Raw genomic sequence first — 12,548 nt, 5'->3', positions numbered from 1 at the left:
CATTTCTGTTGCTTTGAAGACAATGGTTGATTCCATTAGGAGATTAAAAATAATGAACTGAATTTCTGATGCGCTGAAAGTAAAGATAGCAATTCTAAAGAAGTAATTTAGTCCAGCCATAGCATGTAGCTAGCTCTGGGTACTCAGATTAGTAGCTAGCTAACTTGTCTGTGACCAGCTTTGCTATGTCTACTACAGTCACTGGCTCTGCCAACTGTAGTTCTCCGTCTCGCTCCTCACCCTGCCTTCACACACCCCTGGCCACACGCAAGTACACACACACACACACACACACACAGGGAAAATACCACACCGCTCCTTCCGAACTCTGAAAGTGAGAGAGACCAACCAGACTGGGAGTGGGTGATGGACTCGTACGGAACACCAGCTGGCTGCCTCTTAAAGGAATAATACTGGACGATTATAAATTACAACTTTCACTTCATGTATTGCATTAACGGCAACAACTACGGTAGCACTCCGGAGTATGAGGTAGGCAAGGTCACTTATTGTTCTTACAACCAAGATACTCGTTTCATAAATATATGTTATTTTAGTCATGCTTTTTTAACCTCAGTGCGTAGAAAATATTGCACATTAACTGAATGTTCTAGTGGGATTTTGTGGGTCACTTCGTTGTCTATTCAACCTGTTTTGACAGATTAAGCTCTTTGTCCCTGGTGGTTTTTGCTTAGCTCGGGGTTAGGCCTGGAAAACACTTATACAAATCGATTTTAGGCTTATGGCTTCGACAGACTGTGTGTGTGTGTGTGTGTGTGTGTGTGTGTGTGTGTGTGTGTGTGTGTGTGTGTGTGTGGAGCTAATGTATGGTAGAATTGTGCTTCTCTGGAACATAATGGTTCCATGGTGATGTTCCATCTTCAGGGGCAGTGTAGAGTCTTAGTGCATACTGTACATACTGTACATAATATCTATCATCTGCATCATCTGCAAAGGGTTCAAAACACCAGACAACAGACATCGTCCCTGTATCTGGTCTGGGCTGTGTGCGTCCAGTCAATCAGGAAACATACTATGCATCTTAAAACATACATTCATTTGTGTGAGTGTGTGTGTGTGTGTGTGTTATTCATGCATGGTTGTACAGATGATACATTACAACCTAATGGATTTTAGAATTACAGTATATACAGTCTAGAGTGATTGTGGACAGTTTTTTTGGTTCCGAGACACGTTTGGCCAGATTGTCGGTCAGTGCACTCTATCAGATCTCAATAGACGAGGGGATGCTGGGAAAGTTGCTGCACTGTACAGTATGTGAGATGTGTGATAGGCTGATTAGATGTGAGACGTGTGATAGGCTGATTAGATGTGAGACGTGTGATAGGCTGATTAGATGTGAGACGTGTGATAGGCTGATTAGATGTGAGACGTGTGATAGGCTGATTAGATGTGAGACGTGTGATAGGCTGATTAGATGTGAGACGTGTGATAGGCTGATTAGATGTGAGCCGTGTGATAGGCTGATTAGATGTGAGACGTGTGATAGGCTGATTAGATGTGAGCCGTGTGATAGGCTGATTGGGGTGGAATGTTGAAGGGCTGGAATGTTGATATCCTATTTGCTTCAGGTGCGTCTTGTCAGTGGTCCGAGAGGCACGAGGTGACTCAGGTGGAAAAGCGCAGCTGTGTGTGTGTGTGTGTGTGTGTGTGTGTGTGTGTGTGTGTGCGGGAGGGAGGGAGGGAGGGAGGGAGAGTGAGAGTGTGTTTGCGTGTGTTTGAGAGAGATAGAGAGTCTATTGTGTGTGTATGCGGGTGGATGTATATTTGAGACAGGGAGCGTCTGTTTGGGACAGGTCCACCCTGTGTACAGACTGTGGTTAGACTGGGCCGACTCGAACCCTGGCACTGCCCGTTGCACCATAGAAACAGAAGAACTGGAACTTTCTGTCTGTCGTTGTGGTTTTTGAAGTGTCGAATTGCAATTGCAAGTCACATAGCGAAAATAGCAGGGTGGCTAAATCGAGCTTCCTACCAAGGTTTTTGGGAAGACAGGAAAATAAACAGGACAGGTGCTTATATGTGAGGCAGCCATAACACAGACAATTTCGGCCCCCGAAAAGAAAAATTCCGGTTGGGTTTACAGTAGCTTAGCTTGTGTACACTTGTTGGGCAAGATGCGCCGGTGGAGAGAGTGAGTGATGGTGGTCTTACAGCAAGACGTTTCCCTCAAAGCAAATACACAGAGGGACACTTGACGTATTTCACACAACCTTACTGTACAGTAGCTAGCCTGCATAGACATAAGAGGTGTAGCCTATTGCAAGTTTGAAGAATAAGCCTAGGGACATACTGTACATATGTCAATGTAAAACAAATCCATAAAAATACTTTTCCTAATCCTGCAAATAGTTCCAATTCCTAACCCATTAAGACCTCAGGCACACAGGCTGCTCAGCTTGCCCTTAAGGGTCATATGGATGAGAGAGTGGACTCAGATAACCTAAACCCACTCCCTCAATGGGCTGTTTACTGTTTACTGACAGTTGCTAGCTGGTTCTGTCCACCTCCTTCAGGCTTTCTCTCTCACACCCAGGAAACACATTCCCCCGGCCGGTTGTCTCATTGGTCAAAGGGCCCTTGTCCATGACTGTTTGCCTGGTTGTCTGTCTGGACCTCCTTCTCACCACTCTGTCACAAGGCTAACGGCTAGAGAGACAAGTACGCATGAGAGAGGCGTCCATGCTGGAATTAGCTGATATTTTAAACCTGGAGTTTATACAAGGAAAATATGTGAAGCGCCTTGAGGCAGTTGTTGGCTTTTGGTTCTCATTTTGAGGAGAATAGAACCCACTGTGAGACTGCCATACCTCCATAGGTGTCATAATCAGTGCTTGAAGAGTGCATTTAAAGAAATGTCAACTTTTCTCTAATTCGTGTCTTTTCCTGTGTTGTCTCCTGTAGGAGCAAGACCCAAGTTCACCAAGAGGAACAGCATGGACAGCGTTGAACTGTGGAAGTATTCCTCAGATAAGGTAACCACACAAAACAACACAATGTTCACTTTTCTCATACATTAATTCCTTCTCCCCTGTTTAAAATGTCATGTATCTACTACTGGTTTCGCAAAATGCTACCGAATGCCATATGCCATTTGAGAGTTTTCTGCAGATCCTCTTCTTCTTATTTTTTAATAATATATATTATTTATAATATTATTTTGTATATATATTAATAATAAATATATATTTTGTTACATGATCTTGTGATGTGCAATTGAAGTCTAACTAAGCCATATCTGTGTAGAATGGAGATAGCCAGGACTTGGACAGCCTATCACGGAGATCGAAGAGCAGGAGGAAGGGCTACCCCGACAGCCAATCGTCTGACGAGAGGCCATGGCTGGATTCCCCCGTGGACACCGATGACATCACTGTCCAAGTCCCGCCTCCTGTGAGTCGCCACGCCTTCGTTTGGGTGGCCATTTTAGTATTCTCTTATCTAGCCAATGACTTGGACTGATTTAGAGTAAATCCAAGCACTTCCGAGAAAAAGGTCATCGAAGATTCGGTGACTGATTATTCTAACTTCACTGAAATTACTTTAACATGGTGAAAGGTATCCAAGTAATATTGCATTGAGTTTCTGATGTCTTCGTACCTCTCACCGCTAAAAACAAAACCCAGCCAGATCTCCATTAAAATCATTGTGGTTTGATGTTCAGCCCAGTCATGTCTCAAAGTCAGAGACCATGACGCAGGACTTTGCTAATCGTGAGTCGCTTTGCTTGTAAGCCACTAATTAAATCTCAAGGTTAGCTCTGGGTATCAACGTTTTTCCTTTGAAAGCCATTAGCCTCTGTTGCAAGCTTGCTCTCCTTTCTGCATTTTAGATACAGCTGCCTCTTTATTCAATCAATAAGATACCATCACTAGATATAATGTTTAGAAGGTATCAGTACATGATAAGCACCATTTCCTTCCGTTTACAATGGCACCAATCCCCTAGGAATATAGGGTAGCTATGATATCTACTCTACCCTACAATTTTCCCTAGTGCAGCTGCAGCTGTTGTGTCTTCTAACATCCATATCCACTGTGAGCCAATGGGGTTCTGTCTTGCTGTGATGGGGGACCCTGAGGCAGCGAACCACGCGCCCTGATGTGTTGACACGGTTAATTATGATAATCAGACGACCGGGTTGCTTAATCAACAGTTTATTCATTGTTTCAATGACAGCTGTTATTAGGCACTCAAGGGGGAGCTGAGAATAGCTTGTGGATGGTTGATAACTATCATTGGTCTTGGTGTCGAGGCCATTCTGACCTTTTAGCATCCGTTGCTAGTGTCTTTCTGGAATTTGAGATTTGAGTGTCACATTACTAATGCACTATAATGATTGGTTGTTGTTTTTTTTCCAGACCATGACACTCTTCTCTCAAATTCAGAGAGGAAGAGGCTAGCTCTTTATGGGGTTGAGAAATGTCAATGTGTATCAACCTGCCTCTTAGTGTGTGTGTGTGTGTGTGTGTGTGTGTGTGTGTGTGTGTGTACATACGGACAAGGGGTGCAGGTTGCAGTTCTGGTTCCTATAGCAACAGTGATGCAATTTAGGAAGAGCCCTTTCACCTCCCACTTGTGCCGTCTTTCATTCTGTCACTCTCTTCCTCTCTCGTTCACTCTCTCCAACTCACACCCACCACACACACACTCTCTCTCTTTTTCTCTTCCCATCTCTCTCCCTCCCTCTCTTCATCACTCGCTTTTGGCCTGTGGCCTAATTGAGTAATTGAACAATACATAGACAGAGAAAGTGGCACCAGACATTTTCCTCTGAGAGGAAGAACATGTCACATGGACCTGGGCTGACCAGGAGTGTTCAGGGCATTAAAGAATTCACTATAGCTCATAGTCGTCTCGTTTCAAAAACATGTTGTGAGGTTCTTGTATGAAAGTCTTGGGTTAGACAAATGTATGTATGTATAAATAATAATAATAATAATAATAACATATGATATAATAATATTCGAACTGATAGGATTTTTCTACCGTACAAAAGCTCGCCTTGGCTGTGTCTCTCCTGATTCGTCGGTGGCTGTGTTCTCACTGATTGCATGTGACCCATTTGCCGGCGTACCCCTGCACCCCTTCTCCCCCCCCCCCCCCCGTCCCCGCCCCCCCGTTCTGCTGCATGCCTTCGCTCCACAGGCAGGGTGACCTTGATGAGCGGACCCTCCTCTCAACCCATAATGAGTTGTTTTCCCACAGTGGGAGCACAGCAGCTGTGACAAAGATGGGTCTGCAGGAGCGAGGGAGAGAAAGAGAGGAGAGGGAGAGAAAGAGAGGAGAGGGAGAGAAAGAGAGGAGAGGGAGAGAAAGAGAGGAGAGGGAGAGAAAGAGAGGAGAGGGAGAGAAAGAGAGGAGAGGGAGAGAAAGAGAGGAGAGGGATTGAAAGAGAGGAGAGGGAGAGAGGTGTTGGGGGGTGGAGGGGATGGGAAGAGAGGGAGGGGCAGTCACAAGGAGGAGGAGGAGGGGAGTGAGCGGGGAGGGGGAGCGGAGCTAACGCAGGGTGGAAAAGAGGAGAGTGCTGAGTGAAGGGGGGGAGAGAGAGAGGGGTGTGTGCTGAGAAAGAAGGGAGAGTGCTCAGAGAGAGAGAGAGAGAGAGAGAGAGAGAGGGAGAACAAGAGACAGAGTGAGAAGAAGAAGAAGAAGGTGTTCATGGTAAGACTCTTCATTCACTGTATGAATGATCATTTGATGGAGATTCTTGATGCTTGAGATTCTTACTTGGTGATTCGTGCTCTTTGTATGCTTCTGACTTTGTGTGTGTTGCTTACTCTGCTAGAACCCGACACATTCAGTTGCAATTAAGTGCTTTTATGACAAACAGTTAAACTGCAGCGTTGTTTGAAGTGCAATATGGCATCAACTTTTTTCCCCCGTGTGAAGTTGCCTCTGCAAATGTGAATGTCTACAGCGTATAATTGTGTCTTGGCAGTTCTGAATAGCTGCTTCTATCCTCCAAACACGGTCTTGTCTGGATGATGCTCAGTTCTCAAGATGGAACACAAACATAACAAATGTGATTTATTTGGCAATGAGAGCTTGTCACCATGTGTCTTATCATATTGTTTCGGGGGACAGTTCTATTTCTGTCACACTAATGCCTGTTGTTGATTGGTCCATTACCACCCTAGCCAGTGGGCTGAGGTTGGGGGGGAGGGGATAATAGGACTTCATCAGCCGCTATAGATCCGTGACGTGTCCTTGTTTGATGCCGCCCCATCTCTGCTGCCAAACTGCCTTGGATATTGGCACTGATGTGGAGGACTCGCACAGAGGTTTCAATACAGCAGATGTGTCTGATTTCCCTGGGGTACTGATCCTGGGAACGGTCCTGGGGCGGTTATCATTGGAGATTCTGTAGGAGGATGTGTGACTGATTTAACTGTAACAAAAATTAGGTTCTCTCACTGGAAAATAAACATTCAGGGACATTCAGGATGTCTTCATGAATATCAATTTGATTTTCAATTTGATTTTCACCCTTCATTCAGCTAATTTGGATAGTGTGTTAAAGGTATACTATGTAATATGTGGATTATTTCCCCCATCTAGTGTCTAAAGATAAGAACTGCAACAACACAACATATTGGTTGCCAAAATGCCAGAGAATGCACTGTTTCAGTCATACTGTGATACGATCTTCACTCCGAGAGGAACATAACGTTACACTAATCAGTAATCACAATCAAGTATTTCAGAGTGCCATGTAATAAGTTACGTTAGATGCTGTAGTGTGGAAATAACGTTAGGTCTGGCTATGCAGATTCCAAGAAAGATAACGATAGCTAGTTAGCTAGCTTACTGGTCTAGTAGAAAAGTAGCCATGTCACCATGCGACTTAATCCCATGAAACTCCATAAACCGTCCAACGAGCAAAGGCTGGCCCGATATCTATCCGACTTTTGCTCCTTCGGTCACTGAGCTTTTGAGATTCGTATCGCACGGTTCGCCGGGGCTCAGGCGGAGAAGCAAGACGACGAAACTCTGCCGTTTTACCAAACGTTTAGCTGAAAAGAGTGAGCGGAAGTGGACGGAAAAGCTGCCGTTTTATAGTCGCACACACAGTAACCAACAGCTATAATGCTGCTAATTCATGGAAGTATAACGTTAGCTGGCTACTGCTAATCTCACAGTGGTGAAGCTAGAATAGTACCTGGCAACCCAGCACGCAGTTCCAACGCTGTAATACTATTGGCTGGTATGATATCAAAAGAGTGTCATTGTCAGGCCGTCAAAATTTCATAATGTAATAATTTCAGACAAAATATATTTTTTTATTGAAAAGCAATACTTTTACTCTGCAGCCTTCGCAAAGCCCTAAGGATGTATTATTTTAATCCACATATTACATATTATACCTTTAATATTCTATTCTGAACATATTCATATTCATCCTTCATGTTGAATAGAGGTGATCTCCATTGTCCTGGTTTTGATGGAAAAGGGTGTATCTTATTTTTACTCATGTATCCACGGAAAGACCTTGAAAATCCAGGCCAAGGTACAAACCTGTTGGCAGGCATCCATCTGTCTGTCTCCTGTTCTGCTAATGAGTCCTATACAAATAGGCCTATTATGTCCTGGTTGGTGCTCCTACCAGAATACTAATAATTTTACTGGACCTTTTAATAATAAACATTACTGATGGGAATCAAAATACCATCTCAACTCTCTTTTCTACTTTGAAGTCCTACTGATTGTAAAGATGCTATGCACCAAAGGCATAAGCGTTTCCAATAAAAGCGAGTCAATAATGAGAAGGACAGTAAGAATCTCATTTATACAGTAGGTAATCAATAAAACAGATTAACTGTGATTGTACATTGCAGTAAACCCCAACATTGGAATGCTTGGCTTTTTTCACAGATGTTCAAAAATAGTTCACCGATAGCGATGCCTCTATATCCTGCAGCTCTTATCCAGTGCATTTTTCATCCAGAACAAGTCAGCCCTTGACCAAGTGTAACCGAGTGAAACATGGAGCTGGTGAAACTCACTCCTTAAAGGAGCATAATGGTGCCGTGACCCGGATGCCCAGTGGTGTGGAGTGAGTTTTGAGTGGTGTAACTGAGTAAACCGAGTGCTGATAGTCCCTCCAAGAGGGACGTCCCTATTGGAGTAACTGTCAGTGCGTCTGCCTCCCAAGCAGAAGACCTGGGTTCTAATCCCACCCTCGGCATGCCAAAACAAATGGGTTTCGCAAGCTTAACACAAACAGGATATCGGCGACTAGCAGAGTCAGCGTATGAGAGAATATCTGTCAATCGAGCCTGCAGAGCGGTTGTACTTTTCACTTAGCAACTATTTTGCTTTCACTCTTTCAGAAGCTAGGTCGCGACCCCTCTGATGAGGACTGCTTCTTCGACCTCCTCAGCAAGTTCCAGAGCAGCCGCATGGATGACCAGCGCTGTGACCTCGACGACACACAGAACGGAGAGAACGGAGAAAACGGTGGGGATGCAGCAGACATGCTGTCCCTCAGTGAAATGCTAGGTAGGTTAGCAAGTTAGCATGATAAGGTTCCTCTTGCATCCACGGTAGACAATACAAGAGGGTAAGGTTAGGGTTGACCACCACCCCTTCAGCACACATTTACAGTATTCTTAAAGTTGTCAGCTGAATATTAAGATTGCTTAAATTGAGATTTGTTGACAGCATTGTCTCATTTCCTAAAGATAAATTGCTGATGTTCCCACCCCTGTTCCTAACTCAATGCTATGTTCTCTTCTTGTTCCTAACTCAATGCTATGTTATATATATATGTATATATATGCTAATTCTCTTCTTGTCTCTCAGACCCTGCACATATCAGCTCCCCCCAGACGGAGGAGCTGTTTGACCTGATCGCCAGCTCCCAGAGCCGGCGCCTGGACGACCAACGGGTCAACGTCAGTAACCTGCCGGGCCTCAGGATTACCCACAACAACCTGGGCCACCTGTGTGGCGAGGCTGACTCCCAGGAGCCCAGCGATGACTTCTTCAACATGCTCATGAAGTGCCAGGTACAGGGATGACACATGGCCAATACCGCTCTATACACCGGGTATCTAAACATGTGACAAATATTAGGTGTTCCACTGACAACCGTGCAAGTATGTGATGTGTGATGTTAGTGATGTAGTTATAACTGGGGATTTTTTATATATTCAGGAAAATTCAAGTTTACTGTATGAATGAATGAATGAATGAATTTATTTTCGTGTCATTTTCGAGGACCCATCCCTTACGGGATTATAAGACACCATAAACAGTAAACAATAATTAACTATATCACACACACTTCTCACGGTTTGTAAGCTATGCAATGTATCCAGACAATAACAGAAAATAAATAAATAAAAATAACAGTCTTTCGTCAAAATCCTAAATAAATGCATCACATATAAGTTATCTTTGTTCGTTCGTCCCAAGCTTTCTCTAAATATTCTGCAAGTGCCTATGATCAAACATCCATTTTAGTCTCTGTATTAGCATGCAATAAAACCGGAATGTTCTCTCACTCTCTCCCGCTCTCCTTATCTCTTCCCTGTTTGCAGTCCTCCAGAATCGATGACCAGCGGTGCTCCCCTCCAGACGCTGGCCCCAGGGCCCCCACAGTGCCTGATGAGGATTTTTTCAGCCTCATCCAGAGAGTACAGGCCAAGCGCATGGACGAGCAGCGTGTCCAGCTCCCCTCGGATGAACAAGATGAGCCCGATGAGCCCGAGGACGAACCGTCCGCTGGAGACAACAGTTAGGGGTTCGAGGACACACCCCTAGGGAACACCATCTCAAAAAAAAAAAAAAAAAAAAAAATATTATAAAGAAATTGGCTGCCATTCGAGGAAGATGGTAAAGGGGTTGATTAGTTTGATTATTTTGTTGAAGATACAGCCCCCATATGTGCAATAGGTGGCACCGTTTCGAATGTTGAGTAACGTTTTAGCTTCTAAATGTGTGTGAATCCAATATGGAAGATCGAGCTGAGTTTTAAAATTGGGAATTTGTTCCAGGGAAGGTTTGAGGTGTGTCATCGGGTTTTTGGACACAAACAAGAAATTATATTTACTCTGTCAACTGCCTTAAACAATTTTTCTCAGACTCAGATTGTATTCCCAAGTGTCAGGTGCTTTGTGGTTTGAAAGCGCATGATAAGAGTATTTCATTTGAAGGATTATTGATGATTGTTGACTTGAATTATTTGGGAAACAGTATTAGGTACAGTAGAGTTAACAGTGGCAAAATGGAACCTGGTGTTAAATAAACTGCTTCTATCATCTCTAAGAATCAATAGACTCCCCAGCAAAGGATCATATTGTTTTTTCATCAACATCCCATGAGACATGTTCATTCAAACTATTAATCATCAAAATCCATCTTACACATGATTATTGTGAAATTGCGTTATCTGCACAGTATGTATATAGCTTACATAGAAAAGAGCAACTCGTGAGAATTTAAAATCGACGGAAATAACATTACGCTTTAACTTGCTAAGATATCTGACAGTCTAATGGAGCTTAGAATACATCAGTTACTGTAATGTACGTGGTTCCATGCAGCCAAGAAAGGACTGAATCCAGCTAATGAGTGATTAATGAAAATGCTCTTACCATGTTAACATCCAATCAGAGGAGGGCTCATAGTAATGGATGGTGTGACTCTTTAGGATCGAAAATGAACATATGACCACCCTATTCAGTACCACGAGGAGGTTGAATTGTTTCTACACATGATCTGGGTAGACACAAGGCTAGTCTTGTGCCTAATGTCCACTAGGCAATAAGTTGGCGGGCAAATAATCAGCACAGTCATTTTTAATGAAGGAAAGCAAGTGTGTGTAAGGGGTATGATGGGAACATTGACGAGGTGAAGTGGCTAGCCAGGCAGCCCAACGTTAGGCTAATGAAGGTGAATATTATCAGTGCATTGCCCAGTTGGGAGGGGGCAGATTATTTTTTTTATGGCTTTTGGCATTACGTAACTCAACTTTGCACACTGCAGTCCCCTGCTGTGTCTCTATCACAGAGGGTTTCACCGCTGCCTAGTGGACATCCACTGTACGGCTGTCATCTTTGATGTCTCCTACTGATTATAATACCACCATCTCTGTTGGGAGAGGAAGTTTCATGTTCTGCTGACATACTGCCCCCATGTGGTCAATGCTGTGTACTACAGTGGTCCTATATGCAGTTTACCCCATTCCACTTTTGGATGTGAAAGACGATCTTCATTCCTTAGTATTTGAAGTAGATATACGCTCAAAGTATCAAAGTATATTGATTTACGCACTTTTTGTTGTTGTTAGTCTATACTAAACTGTACAGTATATACTTTGCATATTTGTGCAGGTAATTTTGTAAAGGGTTGAGTGCATCTTCAAACAATGTTGGTGTCTGGTTTGTGTTTCTATTCTCGCTGTGGCTATCAGTCTCCTAGCATAATCAGTGGACCAAAGACAGGTTGAACAGAAACAAAACTGTCTGAAAGAGAGATTGGAACAGACAGACCCGTTGTCTAATTGATGATCCATAAAGGTTTTAGCTCTTCTCCCCCTTGAGACATCATGTGTTAGTTATCAGTTAGCTCATCTCTGTACCTCATGGGTCGTGAACCTGAGTTAAAGTGGGTCTGGGTGGTGAAACCTAAGCTGGGGAGGGTCGTGAACCTATAACCCACGGCAGATGGTGAGACCTTAGCGGACCCGGAGTGGTTCATGCACCGTACCCGAGGGCTAGTCATCATCCATTATGATTCATCTCTATCTGCTGTCCGCTAAGAAGTCATCTTCTTTGTTTTGGGCACTCTGAGGATTAACATGGTCCAGACCTATTCCGGATGCTTCTATGGTCCAGACCTATTCCGGATGCTTCTACTTGTCACTGCCATATGTACATAATATTTTTTGTATTTATGTTCCATTTGAGGACATGAAGATGTTTCCTCTGCTTTTAATAAAATCTTGATTGAAATGTTTTGGTTTTTTTGTCATTTATTTCAAACAACTTTTTATGGATAGGACATGTTTTATTCATAGGTCTGATATTTTAACCTTTAAAACAAGGAAAGCTTATCCAAATGTGAGACACTGCATATTGAGCTTATACCCATATGTAAACAAAGATTCACTTCGCCCCAATTCAAAGACTAGAATGAGTTCCTTTATAGAGTTTGAATTTAATACATCTTCGTAACATACTGTACAGTGTCTATAAAAGGTATTCGCCCCCCTTGGATTTTTCACATTATTGTGTTCTTACAAAATGGAATCAAAACAGATTTGTTATTGGGGGTGCGCCATGCAATCACTGCACCGCTGGTAGAAGGCTGCAGTGCCACAATAAACACGTGATAAAACAGGTGTTTCAGCTTTCACTTTCAGATTTCGGGAGATTGCAGTCATTATGAGAAGCTTATAAAAATGTTGGAGCCTAGATTCAAAGGAACTTTGAACAGACATATCTCATGGCCTGTGTGACCTAGGGCTATAAAACTGACATAAACAGCACACATACGACTCACAAGGAACACATTTGATTTGC

At 43.3% G+C, this 12,548-nt stretch overlaps 1 protein-coding gene across 1 annotated transcript in view; it reads left to right on the top strand.

The window, feature by feature from the left end:
* Positions 1-9,946, top strand: part of gpsm1b (G protein signaling modulator 1b) — a gene marked incomplete at its 5' end in the record, with an annotated part of 27,347 nt that extends 17,401 nt beyond the window's left edge. Inside the window, 5 exons of the mRNA XM_084442263.1 lie at positions 2,926-2,996; positions 3,268-3,414; positions 8,352-8,520; positions 8,824-9,029; positions 9,564-9,946. Coding sequence (XP_084298389.1) covers positions 2,926-2,996; positions 3,268-3,414; positions 8,352-8,520; positions 8,824-9,029; positions 9,564-9,764 — 794 coding nt within the window. The 3' untranslated portion in view covers positions 9,765-9,946. The remainder of the gene's footprint in view (positions 1-2,925; positions 2,997-3,267; positions 3,415-8,351; positions 8,521-8,823; positions 9,030-9,563) is intronic.
* Between the last annotated feature and the right edge of the window lie 2,602 nt (positions 9,947-12,548).

The sequence above is a fragment of the Borostomias antarcticus genome, assembly GCF_949987555.1.
Source record: "Borostomias antarcticus genome assembly, chromosome: 8".
Lineage (NCBI taxonomy): Eukaryota > Metazoa > Chordata > Actinopteri > Stomiiformes > Stomiidae > Borostomias > Borostomias antarcticus.
The sequence above is the reverse complement of the archived record's forward strand: the minus strand, read 5'-3'. Positions and strand labels throughout refer to the sequence as shown.